Below are 24,235 nucleotides of genomic sequence, written 5' to 3'. Positions count from 1 at the left end.
TCGTTCTCTTGTAGCCATGAAATTCAGATTCAGTGTGGTCCTTTTATGTCTCTTGTACACATCACAACAGAATGCAAATTGCTCTGAGTTCCTTAGGAAATCAGCACCCCTGGTTAGGTAGGGCTTTCATTTTTCCTAGTGGAAGAGGATTAGGCTTACTGTTTATTTTGTATGAACAGCAAATTAACAACATTTCAATATTCTCTCCATTTCCTGTGCAGTTTTTATTGGAAGAATGTAAGTCAAGTAGTTAATAGAATTTTTTCAATCTGTTTTAACTGGGCCTACTCATTTTATATGTTCAGCTTTTTACACAAATAGTTTCATTTAATTTACAATTTCTTTTTTCCTAACTGCTCTTCTTAATTTCATATCTAGAGGTAGTACTTTTTCTGAATACTGTCCATTGATTTCCAGTTGATCTACTGTCTTTGAGTTTGCTACTAAAACATAATTGTGTCATATTTCAGATTTCATTTTAAAATGACCCTTTTGTGAAATTTTCCACAATGATTGATACCATGTTCGCTCTTGATCAGAGTCAGTGGGATAGATCAATAACAATTTCCTGATATTATTTGAAGATTCAGTGAAGGGTGAGATTTATAATACAAAGTAAAAGCTGGTCTAGTCTCTGTAATGTTGCTCTGTCCTCAGCCTTCTTAACCTAGGGCTTCATTAAATCTTGTTTTGCCAGGTAGCTCTGTTCTGCAGTATCTGCTAAAGACCAGTTATCTCTTTATTTCATGATAGTGATATAGTACAGCAAAGTCATCCATGGCTCAGGTCACACATTTTTCGTACTAGATATGTGTGACCTTCAACCAATAACTTCAACTCTCTAAGCTTCTGTTTCCTTTGCTTTAAAATGTGGAAGAAAATAACACCATCTTCACAGTGTTAAAATAAGTGAACGTGCCTGGCATGCAGTAAGCTCTAAATAAAAGTTTGCTGTTGATCTTATTTTTAATACCACCATCATTTATCAAAAATTACTATAGTCAAATTTTTCTTTACTGCTTCTTACTATATTCCTATTGTCTCCATTTCCTCTTAGATTCATACTTATTCATTCTCATTATTCTTTTTTAAAGCAAGATATCAAAGAACCAAAATTTAAATATGCTAGTTGAGTATTTCTCTGGAAAAGTTTCTTTCTGTTTTGCAGACCTAAAAAGTAATCCCTTGATTATAAACAATATTTACACGTTGCTGTGCTTCCTGAAAGAAAAACAAGAAGTGATTCTGTTCACTCAGGGAGTAATATAATATAATTGGATAAGACAAAAATCAGCAAGATCCTAAAAAATAGTTTTAGAAGGAAAGATATTTACATATAATTTGAAATTTTAACTCTCAAATTACCTTGAGAAACTTATAAAATGAGGTTTTCACTCTGCCTTTGTCAATGATTGAAACATTTCTTCTGAGCAACCTCTGGCTCACATACCAATTATTAACTGATACTGTAGTTCCCAAAGGGAACTGCCTTTGGTGACAAATCAAACGATCAGCTTGGTTAAAGCAAGTAATACAAAATAGGAACAGTGAAGATGATTTTGGAATAATCAGGTGATATTATTTACAGATATGAGATACATTTTTTTTAAAGGAAGTAACATTATTCTCTGTTTAAAGTTGGAAAATTTTAATTAATGGTCAAATTATAATCGTTCATTACATGGTCCTGAATTTAATTATATAGAAGTAAGCAAGCAGACATGTAGATGACCTAATATCATCTTTATTTTGCTCTGGGAGTTGTTTTATACTTACATTTTAATATGAAGATATAAAAGAGCCTAGTGGTTTTCTTCGGACAAAATGAGGTAACCATATTTTAAAGACCTATCTCATCATTCAGCTCATCCCAGGGCGCACCCACTCCATTCAAAGAATAGGAGCATGTACCTCTCCTGGGACACAGAAGTGCCCCAAACAAACATTCTGTCATTTTCCAGCTTTCCTTTGAGTAGTGTAGTCCTTCAAATATGGTGGTCATAACTACCTGTCTAATGAGTTTGAAGAATTAAACATCTGTACTTTAATTGACTTCAATGTAGGACATAGTACAATAATGAATAAAAAAAATTCTTCCAAATTAAAGCTGTCCAAATACATTACAATAACTTAATGATGTTAAGCATAATTTATTTCTCACAATGCTTGTATACATTTCATCAAAATCCTTCTTTAAAATCTATTACTATTTTCTGCCTCTTGTATGAAGGCCACATTTCTTGGCTAAGACTCTACAGAAACCAGCTCTAATCAGAATTTTAAAAATCATTAAAATTATATACATCTCATTATAAAGTATCAAAAATTTCAGATAAAGAAATAGTCCCTCCTGAGCATCCTTAGCTTCCATCATAGTCTGTATCTTCAGTTAACTATAACACTAGTTTATTTTTACCTCTAGACCCTTTTCTATTTAATTAATATGTATGTATGTACCACATATATCTAGAAATCTGAACCATGTGTATTTTTAGCCTAAGTAGTACCATACTATAAATTTTTTCTGTAATTTAATTTTTACTCAGAAACTTATGTTGAAGGTCTTTCCATATTAGCATACAGAGACAGATTTTTTTTTAACTGGCTCAGTAGTCCATGATCTATATCTCCATTTATTTATTGATTCACATTTGAGTTGTTCTGATTCATTTGCTATCAAAACCGACATTAAAGCAAACATTCCTGCCCAGGTCTTCATACGTGTGCCTATGAGTGTCTCTCTAAGGTAAACCCTGAGGATGGGCTTAATTTTTGTAGTCTATGCTATTTATCTTTTTAATAGATGTCATCAAATTGCTGTCCAGTTGGGTTGCACCAATTCATGCAATCAGTCCTCTTCTCTTAACAAATATTTAGGCAATAATTCATTTAGGCAAAAAATCCCATACTCCTACCATAGGGGAGGAAATAGTTTTTCTTGACCCTCTTAGAGTACCTGACTGGGTCTCAAAATTAAACTGATAAAGCAGATTAACAGGAGAAAAGCATATAAAATTATTTAATGTTACTTTTACCTGACGTGGGAGCCTTCATAAGGAAATGAAGACCTGAAGAAATAGTTAAACCTGAGTGTTTTTGTGAGAGGTTTGATGAAGAGTGGATAGTTGTAGAAAGGTACGATAGGGCAAAGAGTATGAGCCGAGTGTAATAAACTGGGGAACTTAGCTAGGCCTCTTTGTTCAGCTTCTCTGTGTCCTTTTGTCTTCAGAGATAAGGATATCGCTGGCATAGGGAGGGCTCCTCTCACATGAGGGTTTGATCTGCTTTAGAGGAAAGGTCAAAAAGTCCATCCTGCACATACCATTTCTCAAATTCCTTTGGCTAGAAATATTCCATATGCTGCATAGGTGCCCTATTTTGGGACAGCATGTCCTAAACCCCATCATCCTACAATGCCCAAAGTTTTCTAAATATACTCTACATGTTCACATTTCCTTTTTTTTTCTTGTTATGTTACCAGTTTCTCATGGTAACAGAATCTTAGGCAACAATTAAAACTGAAGTTTAACATTACCTCTTTGCTAAATCTTTTTTTTTTTTTCAAATTCTATCTCATATTCTTGACAGAAATAATGAAGTGCTTTTCTTTGATTTTTAGTATCTTATATTTCTCTCTTATATAGTACTTATGGTATAGCTTAGTTGTTAATGTATCATATCAAGTAAATTGTAAGATCTTTGAGACTAGAGATCCTCCCTGACTACGTGGAGATGCACTTACTAGCCGTGTCCTGGTCTAGTGGTCCTGCTATGCATCCTTAAGACTCTGGATATAAATTCATCCTTCTTTCCTTCCTTCCTGCCTTCCTGCCTTCCTGCCTGCCTTCCTTCCTTCCTTCCTTCCTTCCTTCCTTCCTTCCTTCCATGGTGGAGTAACAACATAATAATGTGAGTGATTAACAAGAAAGAAAACAAATTATACCAGTCATTATTTAGAATGTTAGAATAAATCAAACTTAAATAGGTGCCTCCAAGTGCTTTAGCATATGAATGTTATTAACCCCTGTATGTGGTTATTTACCTCACTAAGTAGGTTTCCATATATGTATATATAATATATATATAAGTATTTAAATATTCTGATACAGAAATGAATCGTTGCCTTCAGCCAACCCGTTATAAATGAATTCATATTTCAGTTAAACTGAGTTGTGAACCACACAGTTGATTACCCCAAAGAGCTCATTTTAAATGCTTATGACTCTTAATGGCTCCAGTGGGAAGGCAGCCTTCAGTCATGATGAATGTTAAAACTTCTAATTGAAACAAGGTTACCTAAGATATTAGGGTTACCTAAGGTGCTGTCAAAGCAGTTATGACTTTATAAATTCCTAATTTGAATGTTCTGGTCAAACAATTTTCTAAAATTAGTTTGGAAGTTTGGGACAGATACAAATGAGCTTCTCTACACCAAAAAGTATGATTGTAATAAATTTACTTTTGTTAAAAAATGGTTAAAGAAGACAATTTAGGTGGTACAAACAAGGTTTATTCAGCACTTCATGAAGCAGACAGTCTCTATTTGGAGAACTGTAAAATGGGGTGGAAGGCAGGAAGCTTTATAGGGTAAAGAATAAAGAATAAGAAAGAGTAAAACAGAAAATATCGAGTTGACTGGGGCCATATAGTCAACCTTATTTAGGGTGAGAAGGAACAAGGAAATATAGAGCCCAGAGTTGGTTTGAAGTTGGGGGATTGACTGCTGAATATACTCTGTTTTTGGTCAAGGGGAGCATTAAAGGGGCATGAAAGTTATCTAAGTTTTGGTTTGCTGTCATGGCATCCAGGGCAGGAATGGCTCCATTTTGGGCCTAGAAAGTTATTTCAAGACTTTTATAGTATATTTTTAATAGTTTATCTTTCTGTAATTATAGTTAATTTTAGAAGCTACTGTTTTATCATCACATGCTACCGTTGCTCTAGATGACATCAGTGTATCCCAGGAATGTGAAATTTCATATAAGACACTTCCAAGTACTAGCGTCCAAAGCAAAGGTAAGTTTTTTTCTTGTGGTTGCTGCAGTTTTGAACATTAAAATAATTAGTTTTCCTTGATATAAAAATATAAAATACATTAGAATCCTTCAATAATATAGTTCACTAATGCCTAATACCAAGATGTGGATTATATCACATGTCCCTGAAAACTAAAACATATCTTTTTACCTTTTTAAAATATATTTTTACCTTTTTAAAAAAATATGTTATATCACAGTCTAGGCCTTAGGCTCTCTTCTAATAACATTCTACATTTGTGGCTAAAATTGTCACATACAGATTTTTTTTAATTATAAAAGTTATGAATTTAAAATATTTTGCATGTTTTAAAACACCGCTATAAAAATTCAATTGTATTTTAATTTTGTTTGACACTTCAAGTGAATATGTAATTAAATTCATGTTTCAGAATCACTCAGGAGTTCAAAAAGATTATCATGGTTGAAAAAGTGACTTAAGGCCAATGAAAAATTTCAAATATGACCCTAAAATTCTGTGTTTAAATTCAGAACATAATATTTTCAAGAAACAGATGGAGTTCGGTTAATTCTCTGACTAAATATTTTGTAGAGAATTTCAGTTAAGAGACAGGTATATTGTCATAAAAATGATCCCAAATAGTAGAATAGGCATTTTTGAAAATCTAACCGTAGTTTAAGTTCTGAGAGTGTGTTTAAATGGTATACATTGTGCCTGCAGTTACTTTGTTATTTTAACACTAACTGATGTTTCTTTCTGACCACCCCTACAGTCAGGTCTCTATTAACAAATAGAAATAAATATTAAAAATGTTGCCTGAAAACTGAAACACTTCATTTTTCTTACTCTCCATACATGAAAAATAACTGCATGTGGACATCAGGCATGTCATACATTCTGAAGTTATGTTTCCTTAAACAACATATTTAGTGAGAGGAAAAGCTGCATTCTTAACAGGAGCTAAATGCACTCACTAATCAAGGATGATATAGGAGAATCAATTCTGGATTGAGATCCGAGTTAAAGAATTTTTAAAAGTCCTTTATTAAAGACATCTTTCATTGGTAAGGCTGTATATTCTATGTCCGAACTCTGTATTGTGTTAACATGCATTTACATTACTCAGAATGTGTGTCCTGAATTTATAATAAACCTTTCTAAGCTCTGTGTATGTGAGTTGTTTTGATAGACATTAAAGAATGCAAAGCTGCAGATTTAATGATTAATGAGTTTTGGAGGGTTAACCAGAATTACTTATTTCTGTTAATTAATTAAACATTTTCATTCTTCTAATCATATACTGCATCAGCAGAATTGGAATAGTAGGAAGGCATTAGAGTTGACATTGAGGAGAATGTATTTGGAAGCAGAAGTGTGGTTAAATATTTTAAATTATCACTAAAATTAACCTTAGTGGAAGGCTCTGAGAATACTCGATCTCACATACAGAGAATTCTTTTCATAAATTAACTCAAAACTCATTTATGTGTGCATCAATCTGAACACCAGCTCAGTTGGTTAGAGCATAATTCTCATTAGACCAAACTTACATGAATTATTCCTGAAAGACCAATGATTTTACACAAAGGAAAAAAAAAAATTTCTCACCATTTTTGTAAATTTATCCAATAGGCAATTATAGGATCTCCTTCATTGAATTTAGTATTATTACCAGCCAGGAGTTTAGGGACGGGAGTGGAAGGGGACTTATCACGTCCCACTGATAGGGACTTATGTTATATTAATGGCCAGAGGTTTATTGAGATCCTCCTGTGCTTGCCATTTTTAGCATATTTAAAAACTAGTGTTCATGAAACAATTATGCATCCCATTTATGTTGGAGAAAAAAAGATGTTTTATTCTCTCGATCTCTTAATTTTGAAGCTGGATTTGGGCCACATGAAGATGCAGGCTGTATTTCATCCAGCAAGCTCTCTGATTTTACATCTGACTGCCCAGATGGAGCAGATGAAGCCAATTGTGGTGAGTGAAAGTCCTGACTGACTGGACTAAGATTTGTGTGTGCATGTTTACTCTCGGAATGTAAAGTGCATGTTACTTAAGTGAGTGTTGTTTAAATAAGAATGTTTCTTTTTTTGTTATTAAATTTTAAAAATATTTTTATTGAGGTATAATTGATGTATAACATTATATTGGTTTCAGACGTACAACATAATGATCTGATATTTGTATATAATGAAAAATAACCATGAAAATAAGTCTAGTTAACACCCATCACCATACATAGTTACAAATTGTTTTCTTGTGATAAGAACTTTTAAAATTTACTCTCTTAACTTTCAAATATGCAATACAATATTATTAATTATAGTTGCCATGCTATAAATTACATCCTCATGACTTACTTGCTTATTTTATAACTAGAATATACCTTTGTACCTTTTGACCCCCTTCACCCATTTTGCCCCTACCCCCTAATTCCCTGCCTCTGGTAATCACCAATCTGTCCTCTGAACTAGGACCTTGGTTTTTTGTTATTGTTTTTTGTTAGTTTGTTTGTTTTTTAGATTCCACATGTAAGTGAAATCATATGGTATTTGTCTTTCTCTGTCAGACTTATTTCATTTAGCCTAATGCCCTGAAGGTCCATCTGTGCTGTCACAAATTGCAAGATTCTCTTCTGTTTTATGGCTGAATATTATTCCATTGTGTATATGTACCACTTTTCCTTGGTTATTGTAAATAATGCTGCAGTGAACATGGGGGTGCATATATCCTTTTGAGTTAGTGTTTTTGTTTTCTTCAGATAAATTCCCATCTTTTGTGTTCCAAGGACTCAATTCTGGTGTAGGGAGGGGTGTTCCCCACACCAGATAGTGCTCAGGACATCAGTTGGGTGTCCTACAATTTAACTCAGTTCTGACACTATCTACCCAGAGATGCCATCAAGTTCTACAGGTTAAGGTTCAGTCCTACGAGGCTGCCTCCCCTCTTCTTCCACTTACTTCGGATGATGGTCTCAAGCCCAGGTTGTTACTGTTCTTCTGATTGACTGGCTATAAGTCAGAGGTTCCCAAGACTCCTTCCTTGGGTTTGATTAATTTGCTAGGGCAGCTCACAGAACTCAGAGAAACATTTTACTTACTAGATCACCCATTTATTGTAAAAGAATATAGCTCAGGAACAGTTAGCTGGAAGAGAAACATAGGGCAAAGTATGGGGAAAGGACGAGGAGCTTCCTTGTTCTCTCCAGGTGCCACTCTCCCAGCACCTCCACATGTTCACCAACCCAGAAACTCTCCAGACTCTGTCCTTTGGGTTTTCATGGAGGCTTCATTTCACAGGTATGATTGATTAAATCATTGGCCATTGATTCAACCTCCAGCCTATCTCCTCTCCCCAGAAGTCAGGGGTAGGACTGAAAGTTCCAACCCTCTAATCATATAGTTGGCTCCATTGGCAACCAGCCTCCATCTTTAGATACTGTCCAAAGTCACCCCATTAGCATAACAAAAGACAACTTTTTCACGCGTAACACCTCGGAAATTTCAAGGGTTTTAGGAAGTCTGGGCCAGAAACAGGGATGAAACTGTTTGATGTAATCCCACTTATTTTTGCTTTTGTTGACTCAGCTTTTGGTGTCAAATCCAAAAATCATTGCCAAGACTGATGTCAAGGAGCTTCTTACCTATGTTTTCTTGTAGAATTTTTATGGTTTCAGGTCTTATGTTCAAGTCGTTAATCCCTTTCAAGTTAATTTTTGTGTATGGTGTAAGATAGTGGTCCACTTTCATTTTATTTGCATGTGGCTGTGCAGTGTTCCCAACACCATTTATTGAAGAGACTATCCTTTCCCCGTTGTATATTCTTGCCTCCTTTATTGAAAATTAATTGATCATATATGGGTGGGTTTACTTCTGGGCTCTCCATTCTGTTCCATTGATCTATGTTTGTTTTTATGCCAATAACATACTGTTTTAATTACTATAGCTTTGTAATATAGTTTGAAATCAGGGTGCAAGATGCCTCCATGTTTGTTCTTCTTTCTCAAGATTGCTTTGGATATTTGGGGTCTTTTGTGGTTCCATAAACATTTTAGGATAGTTTGTTCTATTTTTGTGAAAAATTCCCCTGGAATATTGGCAGGGATTGCATTAAATCTGTAGATTGCCTGGGGTAGTATGGGCATTATAACAATATTAATTCTTACAATCCATGAGCATGGAATATTGTTCCATTTATTTGTGTCTTCTTCCATTTCTTTCATCAATGTCTTATAGTTTTTAGCGCCCAGGTTTTTCACCTCCTTGGTTAAACTGATTTCTAGATGTTTTGTGTTTTTTGATGCAATTATAAGTGGTATTCCTTTCTTAATTTATCTCTCATACTTCATTATTGATGTATAGAAAGGCAATATATTTTTGTATATTGCTTTTGTATCCTGCAACATTACTAATTCATTGATTGGTTCTAGCAGTTTTTTTGGGAATCTTTAGGGTTTTCTATATATAAAATCATGTCATCTGCAAATAGTGATAGTTTTACTTCTTTGTTTCTGATTTTGATGCTCTTTTATTTTATTTTAATTTTATTTTTCTTGCCTAAATGTTGTGGCTAGGACTTCCAATACTATGTTAAATAAAAATGATAAGAGTGGGCATCCTCGTCCTGTGCTTGATCTTAGAGGAAAAACTTTCAGCTTTTCATCATTGATTGTGATGTTGGTTGTGGGCTTGTCATATATGGCCTTTATTATGTTGAGATACATTCCCTTAATACCCACTTTGTTGAGAGATTTTGTCATAAATGGATGTTGAATTTTGTCAAGTGCTTTTTCTGCATCTATTGATATGATGATCATATGATTTTTATCCTTCATTTTGTTAATATGATGTATCACATTCACTGATGTTGAATTATCCTTGCATCCCTGAAATGAACCACTCTTGATGATAGTGTATGATTCTTTTAAGGTGCTCTTGAATTTGGTTTGCTAATATTTTATTGAGGTGTTTGATGAACATCTCTGTTCATCAGGAATATTAGCCTGTAATTTTTCATCTTGTGGCATCCTCTTCTGGTTTTGGTATCAGGGTAATGTTGGCCTTGAAAATGTGTTTGGAAGTGTTCTTCCATTTTTTGAAGAGTTTAAGGATTGGTATTATTTCTCCTTTAAATGTTTGGTAGAAAAAAAATTTTTTGGTAGAATTCATCAGTGAGGTCTTCTGGTCCTGGACTTTTGTTTGTTGGGAGGTTTTTGATTATTGATTCAGTCTCCTTACTCATAGTTGTCTATTTAGATTTTCTATTTCTTCATAATTCAGTCTTGTCAGGTTGTGTGTTTCTAGGAATTTATCTATTCTAGGTTTTCCAATTTATTGGTGTATAATTGTTCTAGTAGTCTCTTATAAGTCTTTGTATTTCTGTGTTATCAGTTGTAACGTTCCCTCTTTTATTTCTGATTTTATTTATTTGAGCCCTCTCTTTTTCTTTGTTAGTCTAGCTAACAATTTGTCGATTTTGTTTATCTTTTCAAAGAAATAGCTCTTAGTTTCATCAATCTTTTCTATTGCCTTTTAATCTCTATACCATTTATTTCAACTCTGATCTTTGTTATTTCCTTCCTTTCACTAGCTTTGGGCTATGTTCTTTTTCTAGTTCCTTGAGTTGTAAAGTTAGGTCATTTGAGGTTTTTCTTGTTTCTTGAGATAGGCATTTATCCCTATGAATTTCCCTCTTAGAACTTTTGTCTCATCCCAGAAGTTTGGTATGTTGTAGTTCCACATGTATTTGTCTTAAGGAATTTTTTGATTTCTCTTTTGATGTATTCTTTGACCATTGGTTGTTTAGTAGCATGTTTTTAACCTCCACATAGTTGTGGTTTTTTCCAGTTTTTTCTTGTAATTGATTTCTAGTTTCATACCATTGTGGTTAGAAAAGATGCTTGATATGATTTCACCCTTCTTACATTTATTAAGACTTGTCTTGTGGCCTAACATATAATCTGTCCTGGAGAATGTTCCATGTGTACTTGAGAAGAGTGTGTATTCTGTTGCTTTTGGATGGAATGTTTCATGTATATCTATATATCTGTTAAGTCCATCTGGTCCAACATGTCCAAATATTTCCTTTTTGATTTTCTGTCTGGATTATCTATCCATTGATAAAAATGGGGGTACTAAAATCCTCTACAATTATTGTATTGCTGTCTATTTCTCCTTTTAGGTCTGTTAATATATTTTTATATACGTAGGAGAAACTATATTGGATGCATAAATATTTACAAACATTATAGCCACTTGCTGGTTTGACTCTTTTATCATTATGTCATGCCCTTCTTTGTCTCTTATTACAGTCTTTGTTTTAAGATCTATTCTGTCTGATATCACTTATCTCCAAAGCTTAACTCTTTCAGTTTGTATATCTGAAGTGAGTCTCTTGTGGGTAGCATTATAGATGGGTCTTATTTTTTATCAATTCAGCTACTCTGTGCCTTTTGATTGGAGAATTTAGTCTATTTACATGTAAAGTAATTATTGATAGGTAGGTACTTTTTGCCATCAAGTTAATCGTTTTCTGGCCATTTTGTAGCTCCTCCATTCCTTTTATTTTCTCTTGCTTTTTCCTTTTTGATTTGATGATTTTCTATAGTGGTATGCTTAGTTCCTTTTTCTTTATCTTTTGTGTATCTACTATAGGTTTCTGCTTTGTGGTTGCCATGAGGTTTACATGTAACAACTTACATTTATTAAGTCTATTTTAAGATGATAACTTAAATTTGAATGCATTCTATAGCTCTATATTTTCACTCTTCTCAACCCCCATGTTTCTTGTTTTTGATGTCACATTTTACATCTTTTTATCTTATGTGTCTCTTAACTAATTATTGTTGTTACAGTTTTTTTTTTACTACATTTTTCTTGCAACTTTTATACTATCTTTAATAGTGATTAAACCACCACCTTTACAAGAGTAGACTATACCAATTTTACTGTGTGTTTATCTTTGCCAGTGAGATTTATACTTTCATTTGTTTTCCTGTTACTAATTAGCATCCTTTCTTTTCAGCTTAAAGAAGTCCCTTTAACATTTCTTGTAATGACAGTTTAGTGGTGATGAACTTCTTTAGCTCTTGGTAGAAAACTGTTTATCTCTTTTTCAATTCTGAAGGATAACTTTGCCAAGTAGAGTATTAAGTGGAAGTTTCTTTCAGCCCTTTGAATATATTGTGTCACTCCCTTCTGGCTTGCAAAATTTCTGCTGAAATATATGCTTATTTCCTTATGGGGGTTCCCTTGTATTTAACAAGTTATTTTTCTCTTGCTGCTTTAAAATTCTCTCCATGTCTTTAACTTTTGACATTTAAATTTATAATAGTCTTGGTGTGGGTCTCTGGGTTCATCTTCTTTGGAACTCTCTGGGATTCCTGAATCTGGACGTTTCCTTCCCAATTTAGGGTAGTTTTCAACTTATTCTTCAGGTGAGTTTTCTGCCCCCTTTTCTCTCTCTTCTCCTTCTGGGACCTCTATAATGCACATGTCGGCCTGCTTGATGTTGTCCCATAAGTCCTTTAAACTAACTTCACTTTTTAAAAATTCTTTTTTCTGCTTTGATTGGGAGAGTTCCACTGCATTGTCTTTGATTTCACTGATCCTTTCTATTGCTCTTGAACCCTGCTTGTGTATTTTCAGTTTAACTATTGCATTCTTCAGCTATGTGACTTCTGTTTGGTACTTTCTTATATTTTCTGTCTCTTTGTGGAAGTTCTCACTGTGTTTATCCATTTTCCTCCTGAGTTTGGTGAACATCTTTATGACCATTACATGGAACTCTTTAAGAGATGAGTCGCTTAACTCCATTTCATTAAGGACTTTTTCTGAGGTTTTGTTCTTTCTCTCAGAACATATTCATCCATTTCTTCACTTTTCTTGTCTCTCTATGTTGGCTTCTATGCATTGGATAAAACAGCTACCTCTCCCAGTCTTGAAGAAGTAGCCTCGTGTAGGACTTTCTGATTCAACCCTAACCTAGCTCTTGGGTTATCTCTGAAACATTTGTGATTGTCCAAGTAGCCTATTTTATTTTTAGTGGCTCCCAGTAGTTGAGGGTGTGCTAAGTCCTGTCAATGTCCCAAAGCAGAGGCTCTCAGTCAGCACCTAGATTCAGGCTGATTGGAAGCCAGACTCTCAGGCAGCCAGACCTCCAGGCAGCAACTTGTAAAGTATGCAAATATATACATTTCTGTGAGATTGCAAGCCTAAGTCCTCCTGGACCCCATAGCCAGACCATCTAGAGGTGTCCTCTCTGAAGCAGTTGAAAAAATCAGGATGCCAGGTGAGTTTCTTGTAGGGAGACACCATGTGACCTGGAGCAAGGCAGAAGGAGCTTGCAAAGATGGCGTCCACTGACCTCCATCCCTGGAATCCACGTTGGTAGGCCCCTAGAAGTGTGCCAAACCAGAAGCCTGCCCCTCAGACCAAAGGTCTGGGACAAGCAAATAGGCCTCTTTCACAGAAATATTGGGGGTGTATTTTGGTTTGCTGTCTGCACAGGGCCCTGGGGGTGGTAGCCTGCCAAGCTCTGTCTCTCCATTGCTTACAGTCTAACAGGACCCGGGAATGTAAACCCTACTGGCCACCAGAGCTGGGCAATCAAGGGCTGTCCTCTGGGCGGCAGCCACAAAAACCAGGACACCAGACACTGTGCAGTTCCTCTCTGGGAGATACTGGCATTCTGGAATCAGGCAGAGGGAGGACATGAGGATATTGCCCACCCTCTGAGGTCTCTGGAGGGGATTAGAGTGGACCCTTACATGTTTGTGTGATTAGAAGCCTGCCCTTCAGGCCACAGCTATGAAGATAAGCTAATATGTTTTTTCGTAGAAAGACTGGGTATCTCTGTCTGTTGTCTCCTGGGGGTGGTAGCTAATTAAGAACTTCTTCTCTGTTGGTTACAGTCTTGTGGATCCCCCTAGCATAAGCCCTGCTGGTGACATAAGCCAGTGACAGGTGACTTAGAGGTGTTCCCTGGGCATCAGGCACAAGAACTGGGGAGGGTGCAAGCCATTTCCAAGAGGTACAGCAAGTTGGGTGGAGACAGAGAGCTAGTGCAAAGATGGCGTCTGCCAGCCTCCATTCCTGGGGAGTTCCCCAGCAGGCCCTGGATGTGTGTTAAAGTAAACGTCTGCCCTTTAGGCTGACACTTTTTAGATAAGCATATAAGCCTCTTTCACATAAAGGTAGGCACCTCTCGATCAGCTGCTTCTACACTGGTCCCTGGGGTGAGTCTGAGACTGTGAGCCCTTTAGGAGCCATTTCTCAGTTCACTATAATCTGTGTGTCTCCTGGATGTGAGCCCCATTGGTTTTCAAAGTTGGATGTTTGGGGGGCTTTTTCTCAGGTGCAGGTCTTAAAAGTTGGGGTACCTGGTGTCGGGGTTCCAGTCTTTCACTCCCTGGGGAAAAGCTCTGGGTTTTGAGTTTCCTCCTGATTGTGAATCGCTGTGCTGGGTGTCAGGTTTAGGGCAAGACTGTGTCTCAGCCTCTCCTACCCGCTTTGTAGTGGATTTTTTCTCATTTGCACAATGTGTAAGAGTCACTCACCTAGGCTTTAGTTTTGTTTTCTTTCTTTTTTCAAGAGAAAATTGCTCCATATGTAGCTGTAGATTCATTGTGTCTGTGGAAGGACCTAAGTTCAGGATCTTCCTATGTCACCATCTTGTGTTAGAACCCAAGTAGGAATTTCTTAAAATATTTTCTGTTTTTCTTACTATATCAGAAGAGTTATCTATTGAAATATCTGCCTGGGATTTACAGTTGTAAGCCTGTCCCTGATATACATTAAGACTGTTACCAAATGTACATGGTTTAAGAACTTTATCTATATAAACTCTTTTAATCATCAAAACAAATCGCAGAATTCAACCCTAATATTATCCTCATTTTACAGATTTTCATATCAGTTAGTGTTCATTCAGGAGACAGAAACCACCCTAGTAATTGGAACAGAGAAAATGTAATATGAAGAATTATTACCTTTTGAGACATGGTTAACTGCAAAAAGAACTAAAAGAACAGTAGACAAGAAAGGAATTAACAAATGTAGGGAGCAGCTACTACCTCTAGGATTGTGACAGAGAATTAAGGAAAGGATACATTTGGAGGAGGGGTGGCCTCCACATCGTAACACTGAGAATTAAACTTTACTGGAGAGGGTGTGACTGGAACCCTCTGGAAGGTGGAGAAATTTGCTGGGATGCTGTGGGCTAGATTTGGTTAACAATTTAGTGTCCAAGGAAGAAATTATCCACCAGGATGCCGCAAAACTCACTGAAGGGTGACTGTAACTGGGTTGCTTTATATTGCTGGCAGTCATGGTCCAAGAACAACAACAAAACATACACTGGAACCAAAAAGAGAAGCTCCTTCCTCTGCTATGCTCTGTGGCATCCTGTGTTCTTTACTAACGAAGCCAAACATTGTGTGAGCTATTCAGAAGAGAAATGTTTGCACCGTCCAGCTCCAGATCTCAAAGCAGGGCAGAGAGGGTAGATTTGGAGCTGAGACACAGTACATTTAGAGCTGGCACACGTGTATAATGTTGTGTAGTTCATAATTGGTGGAAGCCCATCTTACATCTGGTTAATCTGCCCCCAGAACACATTCTTAACCACACATTATGCAACCTTTCTGTCCTTTCAAGGTCATCATTAAATTGAAAATGATACTTGCCCGAAATGAAAAGTTGCTTCCTTGATCAGTTTGAGCAATAGGGAATTTGAAGCCAGTGAAAGATTTCACTTTTGGAGGAGAAATCATGCTCTTAGGCCCCTAGAATGTCAAATGGTAATTTAGTAATTCTGTCTAGAAGTTTGAAAGGATTAATGTCCTTTAAAAAAAAAAAAAAACCTTAAACTTTTCCCTTTAGTAATTATTTTGTTTATCACATTACATTTCATAAATCTGAAATGTAGTAAATTGCCTTCATTTCCTATAGTGTGTTTCAGGGACTTAAAATATTGTTTTATAGACACAAAAAGAAGATGGAGATCACTGTTTGGCAACGGACCCATGATCGTGGTGAAGTGAGTTAAAAAATAATAGCAGATGAACTCCAGATCTCTAGAATCTTATGCTGGGAATCTGTTTATTCATAGAAATGCTAATTCTTCATCCCATTTTTATGAATTCATACAGTAAAGATTCCAGCAGTGAGTTGAGATGAGGTAAAGGCACAGTAAAGAATTTAGAGGAGTAAAAGCAGGAGTCTTTTGTCTTCTTTACAGCAAAAAAGGAGAGAAGTAAGCACAGTGATTTTAGGCTGAGAGTCTAGCATGAACTAACCCACTTGTCAATTTCCCCATAGAAAACTTAATTGCTTGGAAGAAACACAGGTTTTCTGTAAGGAGAAAAAGACAATACCAGTCTCAGGATTTCTACCCATAAACATAAATCCTCCTTAAAAGGAAGCTTGCTACTCTAGAGTTTCAAATATTAGTATTCTAATGCAATTTATTCTAATTTTCTCATTTTCACAACTATCTCTAACCCAATTTGAGTTCTCTTTCGTTACAATAAGACTGATTATGGCTTACCTCAAAAGAGTTGTTAAACTTACTATGATTTAGGTTTTCTGTGCCTCTGAAATATCTTCAGACTAAAATACCAAATGTAAGTTTTAACCAATTTTGGTAAAAGAAATAGTTTATCATACAGATGAGAAAGCCAAAAAAATTTCAAACAACTCTGTGTGTTGTAAAGGTATTTTAATATTCCCAAACATCATTTTCTGAGCACTGTAATTTATTTTGGTCTAAAAATTGGTTAGTCTGAAATGCATATGCTTTTTTCCTAAAAATAGATCTACACAATTTCTCATTTTCTACTTTTCTCTCTGCTCACAGGGAAAACCACATACATCAATACTTAGTAATGTGAATTCAATAAAGTCTAAGCAAAGGCAGGTTGAGCAGTATAGGAAGAAGGAGTGATTTATTATTTTTCTCATTTGCTTTTTCAAACTTAAATACTGGTTGTATATTTTTCCAAAACTACTGTGTCTGCTCAATATACAAATGTATGTATTAAACACTGGCATTTCCACAGCTGACAGTAAGGTAGAGGCTAAGTGATTTTATGTGCTGATGCTTTGGAGGCCATCTCCATGTATTTTTTCACTAATTCATTACCTTCCAATAGTAATTGTTATATTCTGCATTGAGTCTTACAAATTTCTTTCATCACATAAGTGCATCGGGAGAAAGCTTGAATTTTTTATAGCTATGTTTCTTCTGCTCTGTATTTGTTGAGAATGTGTGTATGTTTGTGTCTGTGTGTATGTTTGAGAGAGAGAGATCTAATTAGGGCTCTGTTTTTACTGCCTATTTTCTAAAAAAAAAAATGTTTTTGAGAAGGTATTTTTTGGTGAGATTGAACATATTTAAACTTAATTATAGAATTAAAGGCTTCCTGAAATGCACCATTCTGTATAACCATAAATTGCTTTTTATTTTAATAAAAGATGGGAAAATAAGCTGCTATTTTCTATTTTCTATCTTATGCTGTTTTCCATAGGCCTAACTTCCAGGGAAAAAAGTGTCTCAAAATAAACCTAAATTTGCTAATTATTTAGCATCTTGCTTTTCTATTAAATGCACATCAGTGTGCCCATTCTTGTAGAAAGAAGGCTATCTTGCTATTTTTTCTTAGTGAACTGGATTCTCTTTCTCTTCTTCATATTGTCCTCAACAATTTAGATACTGTTTGCCAGTCCAAAAAAAAATCTCCCTAGACAGGGGTAATTGTAAGACTGGAATGGGAAGTTTGTTCTGGTGAAGGCTCATCATTTCTGTGACATAAAACTGAGAAGTGGAGAAAAAGTCCATTCATTCTCATTTGTGGAACCATTGATCACTGAGGGGAAAAAAAAATAGAAATGATTTTTGTAGACAAGTAAAATCTGGTAAATAACCCATGATATTTTGATCAATCTTTGCTGTAGATAATTATGTTGTTTGAGAAATCAGGACGGTAGAGGGAAAATAATAAAATAGTCAATAAAGTAGATAATAAATTCTCTCAGTTGAAAACTCTATTGAGAATAAAAATCTGTGTATTTAATAAGAAAGTCTTTTTCTATGATCATTTAAGATTAAATTTCAATAAATTACATTATTAACAGCATCTGTGGAAAGGTTTTGTGTGTGTCATTACTTTGAGCTCGTTTGGATTTTATTTTTCAGCAAGATCATTGTTCTTCTTCATTTTGAAAATTATAAACTAGAAGTATAAGTGGCATTTCTTTTTTGCTTGTATACCCAAACTACTTCAGTCCTTCTCTTTTCTTTCACACCTGCTACTCTTGTCCCTTTTGTTTCTGTTTTCAGGTTAGTGATGTTTGTGATGACAAGTATGAGACTTAATGATCCTCTCCTGTTCAACACCAGGTTTTCTTAGCAATCCTGTCTCCTTGCCTTGTAGAACTTTACCACTGTGGATAGTGAGATTTACGTTTCCTTCCAGGGTTTATATAAATCCCTATCTTTGGGGTTAGATTTAAAAACAGACTGAAAGATTGTATGATAATGATATTCAATATAAATACTGTCACACACTTATAAAGCACTTATTTTGTACCTGGCATTGTTGGAAATGCATTTATATGTATTAACTAATTTATAGATAAGAAAAGCAGGGCACAAAGAGAATGAATGTCACGGCTCTTCCTGCGGTCACGGTCACACAGTTAGTTCAATAGAGATAGAGGTGGGAGTGGAAAATGGACCTCAGGTTGGTTTTCATTTTGCCTACTGAGTCTTCCAGGGCAGTTCAATTTGTAAAGTTCTCAAAGAATGTAAACCTCTTCACCCCCATGGGCATTTACAAGAAAGGCTTTAAAATAGGCTAGTATTTCCATTGACTTTGTATTTTAAGAGTGTTTGAGCGTTTCTAACACTTTGTTAGTTTTGTATGGTAGACGCAGAAAGGAGGTTTTACTTTAGGGAAAAACAATCTAGTGAGAGAATCTAAACATGTGGGCATAAAAGAAGCCATGATAATCTATTGCCAGTCAAATCTAGTTAATAATAATAATGATAATAATAAACAACTACTTAACACCTGCTGAAAGAAATGTGTGCAGAGGATGAAAAAATGTTAGTATATTTGCTCTGCTGTGAGTAGTTTAAATTTAGATGAAAATAGGCATAAAAATGTAACTACTAGAAAAAGCTGGTTTTTCTCCATAGACAGTAAGGATGGGCTAGGATAGGCATGGATGAGATTCTGAGAAGAGGAGCTTGAGGGGAAGGTTTAATGAAAAGTTTGGGAATAAACATATTTCTTTTTTATACTTGTTTTTGAATTTTATTTTATTATTTTTTTATACAGCAGGTTCTTATAGTTATCTATATTATACATATTAATGTATATATGTCAATCCCAACTTCAGTTGGACATTCCATAAGGCACAGGGGAAGTTGGCTAGAAGCACAGTTTGCAATGGCAGAATCAAATTGTTGCTAAAAGTAAAGTGAGGCAAGTTAGCTAGAAAAATTTTTACCTGGGGCATTAGTGTTGTATCACTGGGGTAGACGAGTGGGTGCTTTGGGAGAGTGTCTGGAGAGATAAGATAATAATAGGAAGCAGGTGTTGTATAACACTTGCTGTCCTCGGGGTTAGTTCATTCATTCATTCAATATTTATCAAGCACTATACTGACTCTACAGCTGTTTACAGAGTGAGCAAGACATAATGTAGTTCCTGCCGTCCTAGAGATTACAATCTAGTGGGGAGAACTACATTACACTAATATAGCTATAATTCCAATTCTAATGAGACGTATGTAAAAGTTATAGAGTGGCCTATGAAAGTTATAGATTGACTCTTTGGCCCTAGTGTGAAGATATCAGGTTTTTTTTTAAGTACATTAACCGTTTTTTTAAATAAAGATAATCTTTAGAGCAATTTTAGGTTAACAGCAAAATTGAGGGAAAGGTACAGAGATTCTCTATATAACCCCTGCCCCGACACATGCATAGCTCCTACTATTAACAGCATCACCCACCAGAGTGGGATATTTCTTACAGTTGATGAACCTACACTGATGCATCATAATCACCCAAAGTCCATAGTGTACCTCATGGTTCACTCTTGGTGTTGTGTATTCTGTGGGTTTGGATAAATGTATAAACACATGTATCCATCATTGAGGTATCATACAGAGTATTTTCACTGCCCTAAAAATCCTCTGTGCTCTGCCTCTTCATCCCTTACCTGCTCCCAACTGCTGGCATCCAGTCATCTTTTTACTGTCCCCATAGTATTTATTGCCTTTTCTATAATGTCATGTAGTTGGAATCATACACTGTATAGACATTTCAGATTGGCTTCTTTCACTTAGTAATATGCATTTAAGGTTTCTCCATGTCTTTTTTTTTAAATTAATTTTTATTGGAGTATAGTTGCTTTACAATGTTGTGTTAGTTTCTCCATGTCTTTTCATGGCTTTTAGGTGCATTACTTTTTAGTGCTGAATAATATTCCATTGTCCAGTACTCCATATGAGAAAAGCTGCTGTAAACATCTATATGCAGGTTTTTGTGTGGACATAAGTTTTCAATTCCTTTTGGGTAAATACCAAGGGACATGATTGCTGGATTATATGTAAGATTATGTTTAGTTTTGTAAGAAACTGCCACACTGTCTTCCAAAATTGCTATACCATTTCACATTCCCAGCAGCAATGAATGAGAGTTCTTGTTGCTCCACATCCTCATCAGCATTTGGTTGTCAGTGTTCCAGATTTTGATCATTCTAATAGGTTGCAGTGGTATATCGTTGTTGTTTTAATTTGCATTTCCTTGGTGATGTACAAATGTGAAGCATATTTTCATATGCTTATTTGCCATCTGTATATCTTCTTTGGTGAGGTGTCTTCAAGTCTTTGGACTGTATTTTAATCAGGTAATTTATTTTCTTATTGTTGAGTATTAAGATTTTATTGTTTATTTGGAGTAAGAGTCCTTTACCAGATGTGTCTTTTATAAATATTTTCTCCCAGTCTGTGGTTTGTCTTCTCATTCTTTTCTTGACATTGTCTTTTTTATTTTTAATTGAAGTATAGTTGACTTACAGTATTACATTAGTTTCAGGTGTACAACATAGTGATTCTATATTTTTATAGATTATACACCAAAGTTATATATTCCCTATGCTGTACATTACATCCCTGTGACTTATAAGTCAGACAGAGAAAGACAAATACTGTATGTTGACATTGTCTTTTGCAGAGTAGAAAATTGTAATTTTAATGAAGTCCTACTTATTATTTCTTTCATGGATTATGCTTTGGTGTTGTATCTTAAAAAAGTCATCACCATACCCAAGGTCATTTAGGTTTTCTCCTATGTTATCTTCTAGGAGTTTTATAGTTTCACATTTTATATTTAGGACTGTGATCCATTTTAAGTTAATTTTTGTGAAGGGTGTAAGGTCTGTGTCTAGATTTATTATTTTTGCATATGGATATCCAGTTGTTCCAGCATCATTTGTTGAAAAGACTGTTTTTCTTCACTGTATTATCTTCTCCTTTGTCAAGCTCAATCAACTATATTTAAGTGGGTTGCATTAACTTTTAAAGGGAAGTGATAGAAAGAATTTGAATAGCTAGGTGAAAGTAAATAGTAGATTCCAAACAGAAAAACTAGGCTGTGACAAGGCATTAAAATGTGTGAGGAGGAAAGTATTTTTGATTTATTAAAGAAACTGAAGTAATAAAGGTAGCTTGAGCATAAGGGCAGAAGAAGCACAGAGATTCTTGGGAATTAGCTTAATGTTAAAGATTTTGGACATTATACTAAATAATAGGGAAATAATGTAAGGATTTTTAAGCAGTTGCAAGATCAAATTTGAATTTTTAAGGCCTTTAAATTTTTATACTCTGGTGGTAGTGTGTAGCATGAATTGAAGGGGGGAGTATGGAAGTAATGGTTTCAGTTGGAAGAATTTAAGAGTAAATATGAGAAATTATCATAGACTGAACTGACATGTAGAGATATGTCATAATAAAAATTTATGAGGTAGAATAAAGAAACACTTGATTGAATTTTGGAAGAAAGGGAAAAGGGGTATTTTAAGTAATACTTACCACTTTTTATCTGGAGTCACAGAATATAGAGTGAGGGGGGAAGTAGGGTTGAGGGAGGAGATCATTATTGTCCGTAGTTTGGACAGTTCTGGCACTAACAAGAGGAGAGTGAGTTGGAGAAATAATTATTGGATTCTTTTTATTGACATAATAAGGTAATTGAAGCTTTGATATTGGATGGAGTTTACCAGAGAGAGAGAGTGGACTAAGAGCCAATATTTTTAACTAAAACTCTGGAAATGGTGACACCACTTGCAGTTTTCCATTCCAGATGAAGTATGATATTTAATTGCTTCTCCTTCGAGAGGCAATTAAATACAAATATAAATAAGAAAAATAAAAGGTCAAGTAGAACTTAAAGAGAAACACACAATTAGGGAACTATGCCAAAAGAGAAACCTAGTGAAAAAAAATTAGGAGTGGAGGGCTGATAAGTAGGCTTGTATTGGGGTACCAACTAAGTAGTCTAACTCTGTAATAGAATCAAGAATTGGGGGGAAAATAAGAAGTGAGAAAAAATTTAGTTTTGGAAAAAGGAAGGTCACTAATGCTTTTAACAAGTGCGTTTTGAGTGCCTGCTATATTCTAGGCATATGGATCCCACGGTAAGTAAAACTGACAGACATCCCTCTCCTCTTGGAGCTTGCTTCCTAGTAAGGGAGACACTGACACTATGATAAATGAGTAAAGTGCATAGTATTTTGGAAGGGGATATATGTTATAAAAAAAATAAAGCAGTGTGAAGGCAATAAAGTAATGATAGAGGGAGGGACCTGGCAATTTTAAATAGGGTTTTCATAGTAGCTCTCAAGGACAAGGTGATTTAAAGCAGACTTAAGAAGGTAAGGGAAATAAGCCTGGAGACTATCTCAGGGAAAAGTTTTTCAGGCAGAAAGAAAGAACTAAGGGATTGAGATAGGAGGGAACCTGGCGAGTCTGAGCAATAGCAAATGATCTATGTGGCTGGAGGAGAGTGATTGTAAGAAAAAAGTAATAGGACGTGAGGTCAAAGAGATAAGCAAACCTTCTAGAGCTGTGGTTCTCAACCTTGGCGACATTTGAGAAGTACCTGGAGAGCTTCTAAAGCTGTAATTGCCATGGCCAATTACATTGCAAGCACTGTAGGTGGAACCCAGGCATTAATAATTTTAAAGCTCCCCATGTGATTTTTAATATACAACCAAGTTTGAGTGCCATTCAGCTAAGACCTTACAGGTCAGTGTAAGGACACTGGCTTTAAATGAGTGAGAGGGAACCATTGTGGCACTTTGAAGAGAGGACTTATGGGATCTGACTTAACAGAATCACTATGCTTTCTATATTGAGAACAGACAGGAGGGTATTAATGCCCATCAATCAAAGAACACCAGTAAAACACCTAACGAAGTTGTGTTTATTGATACTTGCTGAACAAGGAAAATGGCTTACCACGGAGACCTGTGGGGCATCTCAGCAGGAGTGTTAGGAGGAACTTGTTATTGGGTTTAGGCTTGTGTTGTGTAATTTGCGGGAGGGTTCAAGGGAGCAGGAATTCCCTCTGGATTGGGTGTTTTCAAGAAGCAGGATAATTCTGTCATTGCGTACCTAAATAAATTTTATTTGGGAGGTGAGAGAAATAGAACCAACATGGTAATTGGTGAGGATGCAGCAGTCACTCATGTCAGCCAGGTGAGTGGGATATTTGAGCAGTTTTTGAACTCACACAGTACTCTTCCTGTACTCAGACATGTTACAGAGTGGTCCTCTTTTTATCTTCTTTTTTCTCAATCTACAGAATGTCTTTGGTTCGTGGTATGTGAAAATCTTTTTGTTCAGCAGAAGAGCAATGTAGCCCTCCTGTCATTTCCAGATTCTAACAACACCAAGGTCTAGCTGAAAGTGCCAGGCAAACTGCCATCTGATGGCCATCAGGAGCAAGGTTGGAAGCAGGGAGACCAGTTAGAATATTCCAAAAACTGAGGGAAGAAATCATGGTAAATTGAATCAGGGTGAAGCAGTGGAGGCAGTAGGCAGATTCTGGATGTATTTTGAAAGTAGGTAGAAGTAAAAGGATTTGTTAATTGTATATGGGGGAAGGAAGAAAGAGTGGAGTTAAAGAGGACTCCAAGGTCTTTGCCTATAGAAACTGGAAG

General features: G+C 35.5%; 1 protein-coding gene across 1 annotated transcript in view; it reads left to right on the top strand.

Annotated features, from left to right (window-relative positions):
• Positions 1-24,235, top strand: part of MALRD1 (MAM and LDL receptor class A domain containing 1) — a 607,787-nt gene that overhangs the window by 109,898 nt on the left and 473,654 nt on the right. Inside the window, exon 15 of the mRNA XM_061181405.1 lies at positions 4,896-5,016. Coding sequence (XP_061037388.1) covers positions 4,896-5,016 — 121 coding nt within the window. The remainder of the gene's footprint in view (positions 1-4,895; positions 5,017-24,235) is intronic.

The sequence above is a fragment of the Eubalaena glacialis genome, chromosome 2 (genome assembly GCF_028564815.1).
Source record: "Eubalaena glacialis isolate mEubGla1 chromosome 2, mEubGla1.1.hap2.+ XY, whole genome shotgun sequence".
Lineage (NCBI taxonomy): Eukaryota > Metazoa > Chordata > Mammalia > Artiodactyla > Balaenidae > Eubalaena > Eubalaena glacialis.
The sequence above is the reverse complement of the archived record's forward strand: the minus strand, read 5'-3'. Positions and strand labels throughout refer to the sequence as shown.